Raw genomic sequence first — 22,560 nt, forward strand, 5'->3', positions numbered from 1 at the left:
GACAGTCCTACTCAGCCCCTATCAGTGCTTCGTAGATCCTCTTGACTTTTCAAGAAAAAAGAGAAATATACATTATAAACTAAAATCTCCTGATTCTTAAATGCTAGCATCTTACTCATTGTTAAATATTATGTGAGCCAAGAATATCCTTTTCCAGGCCAGTGTCCCACAAGTTTTCCACATCTAGAATAATGTTTCTTAATATAACTAGACAATACATTTCTTAAAGTGATGGAATATATCCTAGTCATCTTTTAATTCTCTCACTTTATACAAAATAATTATAATAATATTTAGCATTTAGTATACTTTTACTGTTGTCATGTCTTGCTAAGTGTTTTATATATGTTACCTTGTTTAATATTCACAATGACATTATCAGGTGGGAACTAATTTATCCTTATTTTATAGCCTAGTAAACAAAGTTTAAAGAAGTTGATGGAACTGCCATGAGTTGCATGTCTCATAAGCGTTAGAGCAATGTTTCAAACCCAGGCAATTTGCTTCTGGGCCTGACCTAGGCTTGAGCATTTGCCTTAGCTAGTAGAGGTGGTACAAAACAAAATAATTTCCATTTTGGTTTAAACAAGGCAAAGATAACAGGAGGGCCCATTCACTACTGTCCTATAAATTGCTCATTAAATATAAGTAAAGTCCCTCTATATAACAAATGAATTTATAAAATATAGTTCTTTCATGACTAGTTTATTGCACTATACTGTAAATACTCCATCACCTTTCCCCTCTTTATTACTGAGATAACACAGAGACAAGAATGAAGTATGGAAAATGTGTAATATGTGTTTTAGTGTCCCCTAGAACAGAAGATGTTGGATACATTGCTTGAGTGGCTCAAAAATAAATTGGGAAATATTGTACTATCACAACTCATTTTGTAACATTGCACTGAACAGTTCTGGAGTAACTGGGTGGGGGAAATGAGTCACCTTGCTGAAGAAGGTGGTAGAAAGAATTACCACACTTCATTTTGGTGGATGAACTCCAGAAATGAATTAAGAACCTCAGTGTTACAAGATAGTCAAGCAAATTTTCCGATTGTCAAGTTAGAATTAAACGATAATTTGGGTTTTAACAACAATATTCCAAAACAAATAAACGGTAAGTGAAATACTCCAGGAAAAATAAAAACTACCTTTGACTACATGACTTCACAATTTACTAATGTGGTTATTTTAATATTTTACAGAAGTAATTTCCACTCAGCAAAGCGATTTTTTTTTATACCCTTCAGAGAAGTACAGTTGTGTAACTTGCATTTTGACACACATGGAGTTGTATTCTTACAGTCTACTAAGCCAGATATTGGTATTTTACTCCTGGAAATATTTTAAGCATTTACCTCTTACTTGTGAGTTCCTCATTTACTTTGCCAGACCAAGTCCTAAATAATAGGAGCACACTAAACCTAATTCTTTCAAAGGCAAGATACATATCTTTCCATTAAAGATCAATCAATAAAGTTATAGGTAGAAGCATGGAAAGAATGATATCTTAGCTTGATGTGACTAGAATCCTAAAAACCCACACTGTCCTAGAATATCATTTGCTGTATCATTTAATAAGATAGCTGCCTATTTGTTTTCTTTCCTAAACTGTATCCAATAAGCAAAACATTTTTCTGAACTTGCCCATTTGAGGTATATTGGGCATTTCAAGGTGTTAAACTTATATCTTCCACAAAAAGAGAGTTTTTTCCCTATTTCTCCTTTAATGAAAGACATCATTTTGGTAAACAAACATATACTATAAAGCTCCTGACAATAGCCAAGAAAACTTTTTAATTCATGTCGTTTTAATAAGAACAGGTAAACATGACATGTCCTTCACAGTGAATACTGACATTTTCAAAGGCCCAAAGTTCTCAATTTGTGTTCTGTTTATTATTGACCTGCCCATAATATTGCTTAGTTTATTTCTACCTAGTAATCCCTACACATAGTTTTTTTTTCTCCAGAAAGTCGTCAACTGTGAGTATGCAGATATTTATCATAAACTAATGAAAGGTTTCCATGGCTTTCCTGCCTTCATGGCAATAGTAGGATCACAGTACAAAGGACAGAGATCTAAACCAAGATAATTTTCCAAGAGGAAGGTTAAAAGCATATTAAGAAAGGCCTCTGAATTATTGGCAACTTATGATCCTGGAACACAGAGCTGGACAGGGTTTGATTCTCTATTTTTGTGTTTTTGGACCTACTTCTGCTCTCTTCCAGTTCTCTAAAACTGCTAATGCAGACATAATTCATTCATTCTTTTACTTTCAAAAATTTATTAAGCATCTACTATGTATCATACATCATTAAAGAGACTGGAAAAAGAATGGTATACAAAAATGGATCAGAATCTGTTCCCATTGCCATAGGTGAAATATTTTTTTCTGAGTGAGAAGAAACCTTCCCTATCTTCCACTCCCAGTCTCCCTACCACTACCACTATAGACTGCCTCTTTGTCTTAGAGAGTCTGCTATCCCACATTTAGACACAAAAACATACAAATGAAATTGTCTGTGAGCGAGTATATACTGCACAGATCTTTACCGAATTTTCTTAACACCAGGCTCTATGTTAGACCTGACGACATAACCTAAACCAAGACTAGCTTAGGTTGTCAAGAATCTCACTGAGATGACACTACATTTCAAAATATAAAGGAAATAGAAAATAGAACATAATTTTCTAGGTCATAACTTTGACATGACTTTCATATTTCACAAAGAAATAAGTGAAGGGTATTTGTTCACTCAATGGGTAGTGAATACTCAAGGTGCATTATGGTTACACTAATGATTTTTCTGGCATTGAAAATCTCCACTGTTGAGTAAAGTGGCTATATTTCAATGTTTAGCAAAGACTCTATCTTGGAAACCATTAGAGCAATAGACTGAATAGAATTATATTTCATTGTTAAAAGAACCTTGGAGATTTCATGTTCCCTAACAGAAACTGAACTTTAGGGATTTGGAGGCAGTGGTCTCTAAATATGACTGCAGATTGAAATCACCTGGAGAAGTTTAAAAACAATAGTGGCTATACCTCATCCCTAGAGATACTGACTTAATTGGTCTGGGTGTGGCCTTGGCAGCAGAATTTTAAAGCTCCCAGGTGACTCTAATGTGTAGCCAACATGGAGAATCAGTGTTATAAGGTCTTGGGTTTAACATGATCAGTCGTTCCGAACATTTAGAGTTACAGATTTTTCCCTGGTCTAATTTCTTCTGTCTTGTAGTCTTATGATAAGATGGCAAACTGCTGATGGGAATGAAAGCCCAGAGAAAGGAGCTTCTGACCTCTGGTATGGAATTCATTTTCGTGTATAAAAGAAGATATTTCTGAAGACCTAGTTATTTTGGACTTCTGATGTTTAAGACAGGCTGCTTCATGTCTTTCTTCTATCCCTCACATATGGCCAACATTGTGTATTTGTGTGTGTGTGTGTATGTGTGTGTGTGTGTGTGTGTGTGTGTGTGTGTGTATGAGAGAGAGAGAGAGAGACAGAGAGAGACAGAGAGAGACAGAGAGACAGAGAGAGAGAGAGAGACAGAGACAGAGACAGAGACAGAGAGAAATCAAATAAGAGAACAAGAGAGATTTGGAGACTGAGAAATGGAGAAGACTCTAAAAACAGTCCCCTGCTCCTACCACCACTATAGACAGTTTAGGATTTTAAATGCTCTGGGCATTCGGAGACAGTTTGGCAAACTGGTGCCAAACTGTTTGTCAGTATATCACTCATAATGATTCTACATTGTACAGGACTGCTGGAGATTTAGAGGTGAACAACAAGACAAAACAAATCCTAGCAAAAGAGCTTTGCCCCAGAGGCTTGGAGAACCTTGGTTAAGTGCAAGAACCTCTTCCTTGGCATTCCAGTTGAACTCCCCTCTCAATCCAGTTTATAACCATGATAAAACTGTAATCCCTGCTTGCAGAATGATTAATGCCCACGAAGGGTTTAAAGCCAATTTTCAAAACCAACTTAAGATAATGTTTTTATTTCAAAACTGGCTTCTTCTATGAGTTGTTTGTGTCACTCTTATGGCACACATTAAGCTGTGCCTGGTGTAGTATTTATGTAGTTGGCTTACCCTGCTGATTAGAACGGGTGGTTACTGAGGACAGGATCCATGCCATACTTCTCTTTGTACCTATAGATGTAGCAACCACATTGTACAAGGTAGGTTCTCTAAAATATTCGTGGAATTCAGCGCAGTTCTTTGGGTCTTTTTAAAAAATGGAACAATGTATTTAATGGAATCTCTCCAAAGTAGGGTGGATGAGTGGGGAGTAAAGGGATAAGAGACAGATGGATACAACATTTTTTTATAAAAGCCTGAAAGCTTTTTCTTATATTGACCCATAATTTGCCAACAATCAAGTCTAACCAGATTTTCCAGCTTCCACTTTAAGGTGAACGTAATGTGTGCTATTGGAACTTAATACAGATACTTACATACCTTGAAAAATATCTATGCTTTATTATTAATGGGCCTCAGCAAATTTATCTTTGGTTATTAAAATTCTATTTTTAACCCAGAAGCAATTTTAGAAAAGGTTTTAAAATTTTGCCTTAGTATCAAATATTTATTGTAAAATTTGGAAACCAAAGATGGTTATTGCTTTAAAGGTAATTTCATCTAAGTGTTTATGGCACTAAATTTCATTTCCAAAGCGTACATAAATGATGCATCTTAACTTTAGGCCATCTTTAACTCAATTCCTGCTACATGTTCCATCAGCACCTAGGCTCTGAGGCTTTCACCATTTTGTGAATGAGTCCAGGCTAAGCTTAATAATCTTTTTCTTAATTCAATTAAAAAAGAAGAAAAACCAAAGAAAGAATGTAAGGAAAACAAATGCAAGGTGATAAACTGCTAGATAAATATATTTTACACTTTAAATTCCTGATGTAATATCTGAAATGTCTATACATAACTATATGTATAGAAAAGTGTCAAATACATATCAAAAAAGTAGAAATATATGAGATGAAGTAAATCGATGCAGATCATTATAAAATATCTATAAAGACAAACTGTTGAAAATAAGCACATTATAAAAGGGACATAGATATTATACACATAATAAAAAGATAATCATTTCCTTTCACCTGAAATCAGAATATTTTATTATTCTATAGCAAATAGGTATGTGCTCCTTTGTCCTTCAACAAAATAGAGCCTATTGAATGTTCTTTTCCTCCTGTAATAGAAAATTGCTTACGCCACTGGAGTCAATACAATTAAATGAATAACCAAAGTATATGACTAGCATAAAAATCTATGCTAGATATCAGAATAAAAAACATAACTTTGTAGAACATACGCATTATCAGATCTCCCTGGAAAAGATATGCATAATTAGATTTTCACACAAAGGTTTTAAAACTCCAGTCATATCAGCAGGTTTTGAGTTCTAATGGAAAGTGGAATTGATGCAATTATGTTGAACAGTGGCAGGAAGCATGGCTTTTAAGAGAATCAGCTTAAACAAAAAAATCCCAGTTGCATGTGCATTAAAGCTGTCAAGACTCTAAGCTAAAGATCTGCCCTCTGTGCCAGCTAAACCCCTACCCGACTCTGGAAAGTACTATAACTTTCTGAAGTCTTGCCAAGCCCTTTGCTTGAAAATAACATCTTAATTGCTTTCTACTAATAAAATTCAAAATGCTCTTTTGGTGATGATAATACACTCATTGTTTTATTCCAGCTTAATAATGTTCTGGTCTCCTGAAATGTTCTGAGTATTACTGTTCAGGGAAAAGAAAAAAAAATCCATGAGTTTGAATTTATGGAGCGACAATCTGGCTAGATAGACCAATAAAAGTTGGAAACTTTTGATGCCAGAAAGACTGCTTCTGAAAGGAATGGTTCTATTTAAACCTAGATTTGTAGATAATAGCAATGAGATTCCAATCTCTTCCCATTGTCTGCATCTTTATTACATAATAACATTTAGGTGTGAATACAGAACGAGGTTGATGATGTTTAGAGAACGCTTAAGGTTCTTACTGGCAACTGACAATTAATTATCCAAAGAATCTTTCAAATCAAGAGATAATTTAAGTCATGAGGTTTTGTTTTTGCTTGAATTATGACAAATAGCATATATTTAAGAGGATGGAAAAGTTATAAAAAGAGCTTCAAAATATTCACCACATCATATTATCAGAACTTTTGCATGCCTGGTCATCATCTTAAGTTTCTTTATTAAAATATTTTCAATCCAGTCTATTGAATGATTTGCATACATATAGACGTAACTCTAATTCCATAATGAAATTCAATGAAAATCTTTTTTATACAAGCCAATTTTATAATCACTTTACTACTACTCACTTCTTCATTAAAAAAGAAGTCCCTGTGTTAAGAATTACAGTTCTGTGGAACTGTAATAGTCTCTACCATTTAAAAGAAACTGTGGCCACATACCTGACCCAAATAAGCAAGGAAAGGAATACTAGGATGTTCTACTCCCCTTACTCTCAGTTTCTAATTTTGTTCGTGCTGTCTTAAAAGCTTCAGACCCTTGTATTCATCATAAAATTTCAGCAATGAACGAAGTCCCAGCTTGGTGCACTTCACACAGTTTGTATAAAGTTATGTCGATTTACAAAAGAAAAAAGGGATTTTCTAATATAAATTTTGCAAAGATTTTTAGAAAGGAGAAGCTCATAATGAAAGATTATGTTTCATATGCTATAATTGGCACACTGCTAAGTCTTTGGTAATTGATGCTAACTATAGTCACCCTAGCCACTTGGGTTGGAAGACTTTACGGCTGTAAAAGAAGCAAATGTAAACAAATTTAGGTATTTATTTAACAGTGCCTTTACATATTATTTTTTTCCATTCGCTCCCTTTAAGTTCCTGTTTTCTGTGCTAAGGATGGATTACCTCCTTCTGGCAGCAAGTCATTTTGTTCTCACTATTACTAGCCATAAATAATGGGAGGGAGGCAAAGCTCAAATACAGAAGCCACCAGAGTTTCTTGCCCTGGTCCTCAGCTCACTTGCACTAGCTATTACTGTATAACTAAGTGTTACAGTAACATTTAGAGTACTAAAGTGTTTGCCAAGCTAATTATCCAATTATTAAATGATAAATTTGTGCTAATTATAACTTTAAAGTAAGAAAACATATGAGTAACACATTGAAAATGATACCAGGAATACAACTCTTTTCTTTGCGACTTCTCAGTTTTTGTTATATGCACTTACAAGAGAACATATACTTAGAAAACACCAAAACGGTAATGAAATATAATTGATCTTTACCCACAGAGTATGTGTATACATGTATGTGTATGTAAAGATTGTGCATTTATCTTTACTCAGATATATATCCCCTCTCCATAATTCATTTATCTTTAGAAAGTGAAAATCTATACCAAGGAAAGAGGAAGTTTTTCATGAAAGAATTTAACAACTGTTTCTTTAGTGCTATTACTCCTAAAGAGACTCAAGGTTTTCTTTTTGCAGGATCAGCAGTCTGACCCTCTTCTTAGATAAATAGCAATTATCTTCTGTAAAATTATATTGCTTTGACTCCTTTGGGCTATCAATTCCATATAGGCTAGAGAATTGACATTAGCTATTACATTATATATAAGCTTAAATATAAGCAATCTTATATCCAAAGTCTGGTATCTGCTAATTTTTTATAAGAAAATAGTTTCAGTAAAGTAGTAATTTAGGAATTAATTAGGTAGAATATTTTACCCTTTTATTATCAAGAATCTTAAATGCTAGAAAATGTTAAAGTTGAGAAAGGCAAGAATATTAGGCACTTTCACCGGCATCACTTCAAACCAGATCTTAAGGTTATTTTAATGATTGTTTCTTTCTAAGATAATACATAGAATACTCTGTTCTAAAGATTGACAAAGGGGAAAATGGAATCCTAATGTACAGAGCACAGCAAGTGAAACTCTTGACTACAAAAGCAGTAACTTAGGGAAAGCAAGGCAAGGAAAGTATGTTCATTAACTTACATGAATTAGAAACAAAAATATGAACTTCTGGTATTTATGTATTGCCTCAATCTTTTCAAAGAAAATTTACAGGCATTTCTAATATGTTCAATATATTTGAAGGCTGACATATAATAATCCATAAATTACTGCTAAAAATCAGTAGTTAATTAAAAATGTAAGGTATGTTCAAGCTACAGTGTTGTGCATACTTTGAGGAGGCAAATAGCATGTGACAAATTTGCTAATATTGAAATTAATGGCCTGGCATTTCTGCAGATTTTGTAATATACATTTGCAGAATGTCTCTTATTCTCTACATAATTAGTTTTCTTTTTCCTATACCATTTCCCTCTTCCAGTCTTGTCTCTGTTAGCATCAAGCTGCAGATCCTTAGCCAAGACATTTAGCTCCTTGGGGCCTCCATGCCCACCTATTGCCTAAGCATTCTGTAATAAATGAGATAACATGTGGAAATTCTCCGAAAAGTAAAAAGCACCCTGCAGAAGTAAAATATTACTACTGAGTGCTCAAAGGCAGTTAATTCTTACTGAATAAGGAGGGAGTGTAGAAATGATTGTTTCTGAGAATGCATCTTGGAAATGTAGAATGTACTTGCCATCTTTGACAGCTCAGCACATTGTTTCATGGCTAGTGCTGCCCTAAAATAGCACATGGCTCAGCACTCAGCTCTGCCTTTTATATGCCCTTCTTGCCAACTCATTCTCTGCCTTAGAAAATGTCTAACCTTTCTGTTCCTTGCTTTTAACTGTTTTCATTAACAGCAGAGGTTCTCAGTAACACATAAATGGAAATGCAGAAGGCAAAAGAGTCCTGGAGTTTGCCCAAAGCCTGCAGCTCTCTTTATGAATACTTTTATTTTTTGACAGTAATGGAACTAAAATAAAAATGACTGGATTTTTTAAACCTCATTATATAAGAGATATTTGGAAATTGAAAAAACTGAGTGTGTCCCAGTGCTATAGTTAGTTGACGCTGCAATGGTATCCATAAAAAAGACCACTTGAATTCTTTTTTTCTTTAAAAGAAAGTATAGGCTATATTGAACTTAGGGGGACACACCCTGATAAATCTGTATAGTGAGGTAAGGAGAGTGAATAATAAGTTTTTCTATAGTTATCCTTTGTCTGAGCTCAGATTTGCTCTCACAGCCACAAAAGGAGACCTCACCTACAGCAACAAAATAAACTTGTTCCAGAGGGTGATTCCCTCATCCTTACCTTGATGAAACTGAAATTGAAGAGGGAATTAGGAATGGTGTACAGAATGAGTTTTATTTCCTTTATTTTCAGGAAGGCTTGCTGTTCCAAGAGAAGAGCAAAAATATACTGACACCCTTAACATGATAAAGTGAGTTATAGTGTGACTTCCTCAGAAAATGGTTTTTTATTTTAATTGTGATTTTTGTGGACCTTAAAACTAATTCTAGCAGCATCTGCAGAAATGGCTCTGGCTCTGGACTCTGACTGCTTGTGTTTTATCATGTCCCTTTCCATTCCTGTGACCCCAGGTAAGTTACTTTCTCTGTACCTCCATTTTATGAGGATGAAAATAGTGCCTAATTCACAGTGTTGTTAGAGAATAAAATGAGATAATGTGAAGTATTTAGAAGAGTGCCTGGCACAAAGGCAACATTAACGTTAGTGATTATTATTATAATGAATACAAATAAATTATCAAAATATTTTAGAAACACAGAAGACAAAATGGTAGCACACATCTATGAAGGATGGAAAAATGCATATATTTAGCTCTAGGTATATTTTTCTAAATCAAAACTGCAAAGAAAGTCTATGTAATGTATCCTATTATCCACACTTGTGAAAAACATATCCACATATTTGATCAACATGTAAAATGGATTTAAAATAATCTATCAAGCATCACTTGGGCCACCTTCATTTGACAGTTCAATCATAAATATTCACATGTGTCTATGGATAATCACGGAATATGACGCATTTTTTCATGGAATTGCTATAGTTGGTTGACTAAATTAACAGAGCATATAAGCTCACTCTTCTGATTTCAGATTACTGAAGCATCCCTCTTTGTTCCCAACTGCAGGAACCTTGTACCTCTAGGAATGGCTTAACACCACAACATCATCTTTTGGCAACAGAATTAAGCTTATTGGATTCTGAGAAAACTCACCTAGAACAAGAATTACTTTTTTATGACAGGAAAATATGTTTCCAACTTTTTTTCTAAAAATCATTTAAAAAGAGATCCACAGCATATCACTGTAATACATTTCTGTCCTAATATTTCCCAAGAGACATTCTTTGCTATACTTAAAACTTCTCTCCTCCAATTCAAGGCTATGAAACAGATTTTGTCTTATTTTGACTACTAGAGTCCCATGTCAATATATACCTTACGGCAAAATAGACATATGAATTTTTTGGCAATTTCTCATTTTCTATTCCTACAGTATTTTACAACTGTTTTAACTTGCTCTTTACACCGCAAATTTAGTGCTACTCTAAAGATGCTTTATGCTTTAGGTAACATCCAACTCACACTTGCATTCATCAATCCCTTCCTGAGTTCAGTGACTCTCTCACAGGGGAAGAATGCAAAGAGCTTCTTATTCACACAGTGGGGAAGCAAGGGAGCATCCCCACTTCTATCATCAATGAAAACACAGACTGCGGCTCTGGAAGACTCCATACACACTACCTCACTGGATCACTAGATAAACTCAGTGAAGTATGTATTCAGCACCTACATTGGTGCTATGAATTTTTGAGTGTTAGAATATTACTGTTTCCCATTATTTTCTGCTCTTACAAAAACCAGCGTCAGGAAGAATGCCTTAAATATTAAACTTTTAGTTGTGCATGGCCCAAGACCAAAGACAGAAGCAGGAGAGACTAATTTACCACAGGAACCATGGAGGAGCTTCTCTTTGTTTTGCTTTGAAAAGCAGGTATGAGAGGAGCTGAGTAAGGCATGATGACTAAATGTAATGTGCTATCCTGGATGGGATCCTGGAACAGAAAAAGGACGTTAGGTGAAAACTAAGGGGGCTTCCCTGGTGGCGCAGTGGTTGAGAGTCCGCCTGCCGATGCAGGGGACACGGGTTTGTGCCCCTGTCCGGGAGGATCCCACATGCCGCGGAGCGGCTGGGCCCATGAGCCATGGCCGCTGAGCCTGCACGTCTGGAGCCTGTGCTCTGCAATGGGAGAGGCCACAACAGTGAGAGGCCCGCGTACAGCAAAAAAAAAAAAAAAAAACTAAGGAAATCTTAAAAAATGGACTTTAATAGTAATATATAAATATTGGTCTATTAATTGTAACCAATGTACCATATTAATATAAGATGTTAGCAAGAGAAGAAACTGGGTGTAGGGTATATGGAAGCTACCTGTACTACCTTCTTAATTTTTCTGTAAATCTGAAACTCTTCTAAGAGTAAAGTTTATTTAAAAGGAAAAAAAGAGTAAATACCTAGGAATAAATTTAACCAAAGAGGTGAAAGACCTGTACACTGAAAACTATATACTGAAAGAAACTGAAGAAGAAACATGGAAATGAAAAGACATTCTGTGCCTATGCATTGGAAGAATTAATACAGTTAAAATGTCCATATTACCCAAAGCAATATACAGATTCAATGCAGTCCCTATCAAAATTCCAATGACATCTTTCACGGAAATTGAACAAACAATTCCAAAATTTGTATGGAACCACAAAAGACCCTGAATAGCCAAGAAATCTTGAGAAAGGTGAATAAGGCTGGGATATCATGCACCCTGATTTCAAACTATATTACAAAGCTGTAGTAATCAAAAGTGTATGGTATTGGCATAAAAACAGACACGTAGGTAAATGTAACAGAACACAGAGCCCAGAAATAAACTCAAGCATACACGGTCAATCATTTACAACAAATAAGCTAACAATATACAATGGGGAAAGGACAGCCTCCTCAATAAATGGTGTTGGAAAAACTGGACAGCCCAATGCAAAAAAAAAAAAAAAAAAAAATCCAGACTATTATTTTATAGCATACACAAAAATGTACTCCAAATGGATTAAAGATTTAAAAGTAAGACCAGAAACAAAAAACTCTTAGAAGACAACACAGGAAATAAGTTCCTTGACATCAGTCTTGGTGACGACTTTTTGGGTCTGACTCCAAAAGCAAAGGCAACAAAAGCAAAAATCAACAAATGGAACTATATCAAAGTAAAAAGCTGCTGCACAGCAAAGGAACCCACCAACAAAATAAAAAGGCAACCTTCTGAATGGGAGAATATATTTGCAAAACATATTATATATACAATAAGGGGTATTACCCACAATATATAAAGGCCTCATACAACTCAATAGCAAAATTACAAATAATTCGACTAAAAAATGGGCAGAAGATATGAATAAACATTTTCCAAAGAGTCATACAAATGGCCAAGGGGCACATGAAAAGATACTCCACATCACTCATCTTCAGGGAAATGCAAATCAAAATCACAATGAGATAGCTCAACTTAGACCACACCTGTCAGAATGGCTACCAACAAAAAGACAAGAAATAAGTGTTGGTGAGATTGTGAAGAAAAGGGAACCCTTGTGCACTGTTGGTGGGAATGCAAATTGCTGCAGCAACTATAGAAAACAGTGGGGAGGTTCCTCAAAAAACTGAAAATAGAATTACCATATGATTCAGTAATTCCACTTCTAGGTATTTATCCAAAGAGAATGAAAACCCTAACTCAAAAGATATATGAACACCCAAGTTCATTGCAGCATTATTTAAAGTAGCCAAGATATGGAAACAACCTAAGCTTCCGTCAATGAATGAATGGATAAAGAAGATATGGTATGCATATACAATGGAATATTATTCGCCCACAAAAAAAGAATGAAATCTTGCTATTTGCAACAACATGGATGGTCCTTGAGGGCATTATGCTAAGTGAAATAAGTCAGACAAAGACAAAAACTGTATGATCTAATTTATATATGGCATCTTAAAAAAAAAAAGTCCAAGCCTTAGATACAGAGCACAGATTGGTGGTTCCAGAGGCAGGGTGTGGAGGGTGGGCAAAATTGGTGAAGGGGTCAAAAGATATAAACTTCTGGGTATAAAATAAATACGTTATGGGGATATAATATATAGCATGGTGACTACAATTAATAGTACTGTATTTGAAAGTTGCTAAGAAAGCAAATCTTAAAGTTCTCATCACAAGAAAAATAATTTTTGGAATTTTCTACAATGACATATGGTAACAACCTGTTGCAGTAACCATTCTGCTGTGCATACAAATATCACATCATTATGTTGTACACCTAAAACTAATACAATGTTATATGTCAATTATATCTCAATAAAAATGTAAACAAAAGAGAAAAGAATATCTCATTTTTAAATAGAAACAATATTTAACACATTTAAAGTAGTCATCAGATTTCATATCTATTCAAATATAGACAATATTTCCATTTTTCTGAAGCTCAGCACCTTTTCTTAAAATTACATGCAACTGATATCTTCTGTCAAATTATGGAGTATTTATTCCTGATTTTGTAAAAGATTACATGCTAAAATTTCTTCTGGATAAAGCAGAATCTTTTTAACAATTATTTCCCTTGTATATTAGCAAGCAAAACAAGTTTTGTCTATTTATATACATAGCCTCGCCTTTCCTTATGACCCTTATTGATCTTAAAGATTTTCTGGAAAAAAAATATACAATAATGTTATGAAATGTGAATTTGTCAAACAATTGGAATTTTTTTCAAGAAGAATTCAACTCAAACAAAAATAATTTGCATGAACGTTTTATTCATTTGAAAAGGTATATGGCAAAAAATAAGAATTATAAAAATTATGAAATGCAATATCTAATAGGAGTCACAGTTCTTTTTTTGTTGCGGTACGTGGGCCTCTTACTGTTGTGGCCTCGCCCGTTGCAGAGCACAGGCTCCGGACGCGCAGGCTCAGTGGCCATGGCTCACGGGCCCAGCCGCTCCGTGGCAAGTGGGATCTTCCCAGCCCGGGGCACGAACCCGTGTCCCCTGCATCGGCAGGTGGACCCTCAACCACTGCGCCACCAGGGAAGCCCAAGTCACTGTTCTTTTAACATGCAAGATTTATCTAGCACAAATGTAACTAATTAATAACACCTGAAGTACATTCTCCCATAGTAGTGATGACCATCTGGTTGACCTTGCACTAGATGAATAGGGAAGGCAAATCTGTAAATCATTGTTTCCCAAATGTTATCACCACCACAAGAAGGGATGGAATTTGGATGGGAGAAGAGATCTCTTATTTCACCCACCTTTAAATTGACTGTGATTCTTAATTGGACAGTAAGACAAGACTGAGAGGATTCTTCTAATGTCTCACTCAGAAATTTTTAATTATGAAATAAATGAAAGTATATAACTGTATATATTTAAATTAACATATATTCATATATATGTCAACCTTGTACAAAGTTCTATATTTTGATGTTAAGACTAAACCATTTTGTAAGAAATTTAGTAACCTATTCAGTGCGATACTCAGAGAAGTCATAATAAGATCAAAGAGACACTTTAAGTGATAAGAAATTTGGAACAGGATCTCAAGCAGGTTCACTGTCAAATCTCTTAAGAAAATCAATATGAATTAATGATTAAAATATATACATTTTAACAATTGGTTTTGCTCAAGGTACTTTTCCAATGATACTTTGTCTATTATACAGTTCATTTTTGGAGTTTTTTTGGTATTAATTTAGAAACCGTGGCATTTCATTATGCTTGTTGATATATCTCTTTAAAACAGTATTCAAATTAAGTGAATTCTATCTCTCTAATTATTTCCTAGTAAGACTCTTGGGAAGAATAAAATAGGAATTACAAGGCTTTCAGATCATTAGCTTATCTAATCATGCTGTATTCTGCATATGTTATAAATTAAAGTATTATTCTATAAGAATCTGTTTTGAGATTAAGAGCATTTAAAATTTTAGATATGCAGAATTTGAAAAAGCCCATCATAATTTCTAGTCACTTTGTAAATAGCAGTCACTGTCCTACATGGTATTGAAGTTTGGTTTTAAAAGACTGTATTAATTTCCTCTGTAAAAGGTAAATTGTAATTGTCTTTTCAAACACAGACCTAATGAATTATCTCTACTGACACACTTGTTTTTAATGTTTACATATTTTGGTTTAAGTTTCAGTTAAAAGAAGTTCGATTAGTTTCAAAGTAATAGAGAGAGCAAGTTTAGATACCTCATCTATGAGACCACTCCATCTTCCTATATGCTGAGAGAAATACAGAAAACTGGGGAGAAATTGTACTGTTCCTTAATGCCTTTCTTTTTTATTTGATTAGGTAATTCATAGTTCTCAACTTAGGAGAAGAGGTGTTGGCAGACTGCAAGATTTGTTAGTAATTAAAAAAAAAAAAAAAAGATACTTCAAAGGTCTGTTTTTCCTTTCTTCCCAACTTAACTGGATAGCCATGGGTTTTTGAGGGGAATGCCTAACTCAGAAGCTAAGGAAACAAGTAGAAGCTCACACACTCTAAGTTCTAAATAAGGCCCTTTCAGTGCTTATGATGACCTTGGGGAAAGCACTTGGTGATTTAAGAAAGAAAGAGAAAAGGATAGCCATTTGAGTGATAAGTGTCAGTCATACTGCTGTTTGACATTCAAGATAGAGTTTCAAAGACATCCTGCTACATAAGGCTTGAGAGTATACTATTTCTCAAATGAATGAAAATATGCCCAGTGACACTGAGGTTTATGCAGAGACAGAGCTGAAAGAAGTAATAAAAATATAAATGACCTGACTGGCAGGATGATCTTCCTGCCTGATCCATTTCTTTCTTTCTTTCTTTCTTTTTTTTTTTTTTTTGTGGTACGCGGGCCTCTCACTGTTGTGGCCTCTCCCGTTGCGGAGCACAGGCTCCGGACAACGCGCAGGCTCAGCGGCCATGGCTCACGGGCCCAGCCACTCCGCGGCATGTGGGATCTTCCCGGACCAGGGCACGAACCCATGTTCCCTGCATCGGCAGGCGGACTCTCAAACACTGCTCCACCAGGGATGCCCTCTGATCCATTTCTTATTCCATCTGTCCAATTAGTATGCGTTACGTGACTGACCAAAATCATCCATCTACAAGTCATTTGAACTATATACATTAAAGCTCATGCGCACATTTGGCAAACCATACCCTCAGAGGACCATAAGCCTTTCATGTTTGTGAAAATTTGAAATCACACTCGTTTCCCTAAGCTTCTGAAGAGAACATCTGCATACAACAGCAATCAAAATATTGCAATATTTCCGACTATTCTTTTAGGTCCTTTTCAATTAATTAGGAGACTTTGCCAACCTCAGGAACTCCTCATGGAAATAGAAGAAACACCAGTAGAACAATGTATGGAGAGACCAGTTTTGAGGCTAAGGCCCAATATGTATTATAAAAAATTGTAATAATTAAACCTGCATAGCTCTTTCTGCTGATGAGGATTAGCAGTTAAGGGGTGTTCCTCAACAAAGCCAAGTGACTACTAAGATCAAAGACCTTAGGCTTTGAGTTCTTCACCATCTCCTCATACGTGTGCATGCAAACACAGAAGAAACTTCAAAAAGGGCAGAATATACTTCAAGCATTTTCATAAACAAATGCAAGAGAGGCTTTTGTCTATTAACCAATAATTTAAAATAGCTGTCATCCAAAAAGCTGTCCACTAGATATTTTTAAAGCTAATCAATACTCAATAATATTTTACTGTCTTTAGTAATTTTTGAATCTGGATAAGAAAAAATACTTCAAATAACATTGTCCTCAGAGTGTTTATCAACTTTCTTACCATCAAATGTTAAGTAAACTCTTGCTTGGGGCTGAGATGATCCTTTTACACAGGTAGAACAAACAAATACTCCAACCAAGACCCAAATTGCCTGGAATGCCATTTCTTCAGGTTTACAAGTTAATATCCAAGGGAAAATACCTTTAAAATAAAGATAACAAATTTGTTATATTTCACTTCACATTTTAGGAGCACACCCCCCCTTCCCACCAAACACGCAAAACCAGCAATCTAGACAGAGCACTCTATTCACAAAAGACACAGCTGAACTTTTACAGTCATGCAAACAGTAGGAGGTGCTGTGACTGTTTCTTAGATGTGAAAATTTGGATTTGATTTCATTTGTGTCTGGAAGTCTTTGTTAAAAGTGAAATTATTTCATCTTCCAGCAAAATAATGCTAATATTAAACAAGGCAGCCAGGAAAAAGTTACTGATTCCCAAAGGAAAAGCCAATATTTAAACTTATTTTTTGCTTTAAAAAACACATTACATTGAAAAGACTTGAGAATGGTGCAAATAGGTATTAGTGGATGAAAACTTCTCTTTCTACCATAAATATAGTAGCAGTAGGAAAATCCCACATGAACATTCACTTCCACACACTCATTAGCTCTTTTGGAGTAACCATCTCTGAAATGATATTTCTACACAGAGATCTACTAGTGCTCAATCCTTGATCACTGGAATTAGTTATCTGCCAGTTTATACAGATGACCATACAGCTGTTAAATGATGTAGATGAGGTAACCATGGATTTGTGCCAAATTCAAACCAATGACTTAGTGGTGAGCAATCCAGTGAACCATATATCCCTCAATGCATATTTAAAATAAATCGACTAGAAAGTGGGCTGTCAAAATGTCAAACGATAAATCAGAGAGACAGGTATTACTGTTTGAAACTATAGCTATAAAATTGACACATGCTATTAACTAATGTCTGAATAACAAAGATCAGGTAATGTGTAACTTCATATCTATAGGAGCTCTAGTGGCCACAATATGCAAAATAAACTCAGGACCATAAATAAACTCAGGACCATCATTTTGAATCTACCACAATTATACAATAAGATGACATGACAGAGTTTAATCTAGAAATTTATTTTTACAGGTTACAACAATACTGATCTTCAATATTATGTGGCTTTTAAAATTAAAATTTTACCACTAATTTTATTCAATAAAGAAATGCCACTAAAATTTGAAAAGTAACAGAAGCAATAGAAAAGCTTTAGTAATACAGAAGCAAAGGAACAATTAAACCGAACATGCCATTGTAAAAAAAAATTATAAGTTGATTTCGTAGGTGGTATATATGTTATAAGAGGCAGAAACAAAATTGCATGCTTCTTTTACCACACAGATGGAGGAAACCCTAGAGATGTTTGTGTTGGTAATTTTCAGAAGAAACACTTTCTTCCTGCTTCCACAACCTCTTCACCTTGTCATCCCTAAATTAACTTAGAAGAAAACTGATTTTATAGGGTGACTTTCCCTTAGTAATTTACTCCCTGGTTTTGTTGACTTTATGTATAAAGACCCCCCCACACAAAGCTATAAATATGCCTAAACTTTGTCTCTTTATTAAGCAGGCTGATAATAATCACGAATTTCTACATATTGCTATTAACAATATCTTATCTGATATGCCTCCACGAGAGCTACATATGCCACAAATTGCAAAGAATAATATTGGAGATGAAATGACAGGTCAAGTGGAGTGAGTATACAGAGCAATGTGATTTCAAGCCAACCTAGAGCTGAGAAGGGACTGAAAGCCAAGTGTCTCATACACGCCCCCGCCCCTCATATTTTATGACTTCTTCCCTTTAACTCAAACACTTAAGACATGCTGCTTGTTGTTTTCACTTGTACTGATTGAACACTAATAACACGTAAGAAAAGGACTCTTTTATAAAATCCTCTCGAGTAATTTTGCCTTAGAAGGCAGGGAAATACTCAGCTTTAAACTCTCCGCAGGTGTCACAACCTAAAGAAACAATTCCAGCCGGGCTCTCAGCAAGGGAAACACTTCCATGACAAACTGCATGCGCTCTTAAGAAAATATCCAGACCTGAGCACACTGATATGTGAAAAGTCTATACCCAGACCCAAAAGTTATATTTTTCTAAATTTGTAATGCTGAAAACAACGAATCCAGCTTACCGATGTGGGACGAGATCAGCACGGAAAAGTCAATTTGCTACAGGTTTGGATCCGCGTGTTTGTAGTCCTTTTCCCCAAAGACCGTAATTTCTAGGGCGTCCCAGAGGTGAAATTCTTTCTTCCCGGTCCTCTGAGTTTCTTTGTAAAGGAATCCTCAGCGTTGCAGTGGCGCGGCACCGGGAGCCCTGCTCTGCGTCGCTCAATCAAGCACTATGAAGTGAATGGAAAGTGGCCGGCGCATGGGGCGAGCGCTCGGGTGTCCGATTACAGCGACGCGGCGCGCGGCTCTGGCTGCCCCAGCGCGCCGCCCAGCCGGCTCGCTTCACCCGCCCAGCACACTCGGCCGCATCTCCACCCGCCGCGAGGCCGCACCCAGAGCGCGCCCGCGAGAGGGTGGCAGGGAGCCGCCAGGGCGGGGCCGACCCCAGGACAAGCCGCCCTAGAGATACAGGAATGCGCCGCAGCAGTCTGGGGGGACGAACTGAACACCTCTGCTGCTTTCGCGCTCTGCAGTGGAGTGAACAACTTAACAGGGTGTGCTCCAAGGTTTTTGTTTGTTACCGGCTGCTCTTGGAAGGCATTCAAGATTAAGCTTGGCCTTAAATATCAAAGTGCAAAGCAGCTTTTGCAAGAGAAGGATCACTAAATCCTTTTAAGGCAAAGAGATGCGTTTTTAAAAGGGCACGAGTCTCGTTCTTTTCCTGTAGAAAATTTTCTAAAACCGGTCGAGATAAACCAACAGCCTCATCGCAGATGTTTATCCTTTTAATGGGTATTGTTTCCTATTGTTTCCTTAATGTCCGAAAGGCAGTAACTCTGTTGACCTCACCACGTTGACTCATAATACAGTACTCTACCTCCACCCTCCCAGATATTACCAAAACATAATTACAAGAAATTATTTCACAGTTTTGTAAAGGAAGGCTGTTCTGAACTATGCCAGCAGATAGAGGTTTACAAATCTAGGCCTCAGGGGGTATATTTCAGCACTACTTTCAGATAAACTTGTTAAACTCTGGAATGACTTTGATGTTTAAGTGAAAATTATTTCTCCGGATCACAATGAGCTACATACTTGAACTTCGGGAGAGATGAGCTTCGGCCTCCATAAAATGAGCAGGTACTTGCTTAAAAATCACTGTGGGCTACAGCCCAGCAGATGTCACTATACAGAGGAAACATGGAGTGTAATTTCTCCACCTTGTTCCTCATAATTTTCTTTATGAAGTAAAGCAGATCACTAAATTCTTATAAACTATCATAGAAAACACTTCTGAAAGTGCAAAATCTTTGATGGAGTGGGACAGCTGAACTAAATCTCAGGTAGGAGGAAGTGAAGAAGTGATTAAGACATATCTTTCATGTATCTAAGCACCACTTGTTATGTCGACATAAGTCATGTCCCTAACTCTTTCTGTATAGCTGAGATATGAAGGGATCATGTCAAATAAGAATGCAAATTTAAGTGTTCAAAAATTATATTCCAGGGCCAATATTATCTTTAAACACAACTATGTTTATGAAAGAAATTTCCAATTCAGTGGATGTGTTCTTTTAAAAAAATCTAATACAGTTAAATTATTTTTTGTGATAATTAGTGCAATAAAAATGTGAGTAGCTCCTTGACATAAGTTTGTAATAATGAATTTAACCCACAAAACATCTGACAGTATCAAAAAACCAGATGCAAACATGAGTAAGCACTATGCATGGTTTTCTCTGAAATACTTCTGAAATTGATTAAGACCCAAGTTATACTGACCACTATTATCTTCCTACTGATGCCTGAGTCAGCATTTGTAAATTAGGAAGACAAGGAATAAGTCATTAAGAAAGAAGAATGCTGTGAGCTTTAACAAATTATGTAATTATTAATTTCAAAATGTGGAGTCATTAGACACTGATTAATCTGTAAATCTATGTAAAGTAGAATATATTTACACATTTATTTTTCAGTTTCAGGGAACTGAGATGAAGAAATGCAAGGTAAAATGCATGTCAAATGGTGTTTTTACAGGGGAGTTTACTACCAAACTCAATTTATAAAAACCCAAAGCATTATCTCAGTCTCTCATATATACTCAAAAGGCTTTCAGAAAGTGTGACAAATAGTTTAGATTTAACTACAGTCTATGAAACTTGTGCTGTGATTCCCTCTATCTTTCTTGAATAAACTTCTTTTCTATGCATTTAATTGAATTGTGTGCCTAGTACTGAGACACTGAATGCTATTTGCTTAGTACTCAGACATTTACCATTGGCCGCACCTCAAAATAAGTCATGAAAATATTGATAGGCATTAGCCAAGGCAGATTCAAGCACAAGGACGCAATTACTTCTCATGTTTGATTGAAACTTGGGCCATATAGTGAAATTTTAAGAGTGGCACTAAGTTCCCATAGCAAGATTTATCTCTGCTCCCCTTTCTCCAAACTGCTTAGGAGCCTAAAACACCTTGACAGGACTTACATAAGAAACATTGCTGGCCAGTGCTACTTTTCTCCCATGCAGTCTTTGACTCTTACAGGTGGGAAAGTCCTTACAGGTGGGAAACAACATGAGCTAATTGTGTAAGCTAATTTGGGAAAGGTGGACACTACATGGATGTACAAGAGTAATGACACAATTAAATTTCGAGGCTACTAATTACAAATTTTGCCCTCATCAAAATGTCTTGGGAAAAAATATCCAAGTTAAAATACTAGAATCACTCTCATTGAGATGTTATAGAAATGTTATAGAACCTTGTACACTGAAGTTTCTCTATTGAAGTATAGTGACTATTTTTTAATATTTTATATTTTTGGTGGTCCTAAAAAATACTATTTAACTTAAACTCTTGGACTGATTTTGAGTAGTGTACTCATCTTTTTTTTTAATGAGTTGTACAGCTATGAATTCTCTTATTTCAAATTTAAAGAAAACAGATCATTTTCAGATTTTCTCCATCATACAGATAACCTATATAAATAAACTTTACCTCGAGAATCTCAATCCTTCAGAGATTGAAAGTTGTCCTCTTATTAGTTATAATTAGTATTTGTCACAGGAGAAGATAGTTCATGTATATTCTAGTCATTTTGCATATTATATGAGCAGCATTCTTAAATGAAGTTACTATTTTACATATGAGAACATTGAAGGTTTGCCCAAAGTCACATGGATAGTAAATATTGGACTAGAAAGAGAAACTGGGCATGACTGACTCATCATTTCATTTTTTTCAATATGAACCTGAGCAACGGTTACACTTGCTTCTTCTCTTTAATTCTCCTCTCCTCTTTACCTCTCCTCTCTCCTATCTTCCTCCTTTTCTCAAATTCCAGATGACAGCCTTTTAAACCTCCTGAACTATATCTTTAGAAAGTTTGTACTTCAAATGGTTATTTACATTGTTCACATCAGCCTTACTTCTCCTTGGTTTACCTTAGTTGATCTGAGAGCAAGCCGGTCAAACAGGTCTGCTCTAGAAATCTGTTGTGGAATTGCTATCTGCATGGATGATAGGCTTTAGTATTTCCTCTATTAAAATCATTCCTTATTTTTCAATAAGAT

General features: G+C 35.6%; 1 protein-coding gene across 1 annotated transcript in view; it reads right to left on the reverse strand.

Annotated features, from left to right (window-relative positions):
- The window catches only part of SEMA3C (semaphorin 3C), a 177,637-nt gene extending 158,402 nt beyond the window's left edge, over window positions 1-19,235 (reverse strand). Inside the window, exons 1-2 of the mRNA XM_029233741.1 lie at window positions 19,006-19,235; window positions 16,836-16,976 (exon numbers count right to left, since the gene is read on the reverse strand). Coding sequence (XP_029089574.1) covers window positions 16,836-16,938 — 103 coding nt within the window. The 5' untranslated portion in view covers window positions 16,939-16,976; window positions 19,006-19,235. The remainder of the gene's footprint in view (window positions 1-16,835; window positions 16,977-19,005) is intronic.
- Window positions 19,236-22,560: the final 3,325 nt, after the last annotated feature.

The sequence above is a fragment of the Monodon monoceros genome, unplaced genomic scaffold (genome assembly GCF_005190385.1).
Source record: "Monodon monoceros isolate NGI ecotype Baffin Bay Population unplaced genomic scaffold, NGI_Narwhal_1 Super_Scaffold_2, whole genome shotgun sequence".
NCBI classification, from domain to species: domain Eukaryota; kingdom Metazoa; phylum Chordata; class Mammalia; order Artiodactyla; family Monodontidae; genus Monodon; species Monodon monoceros.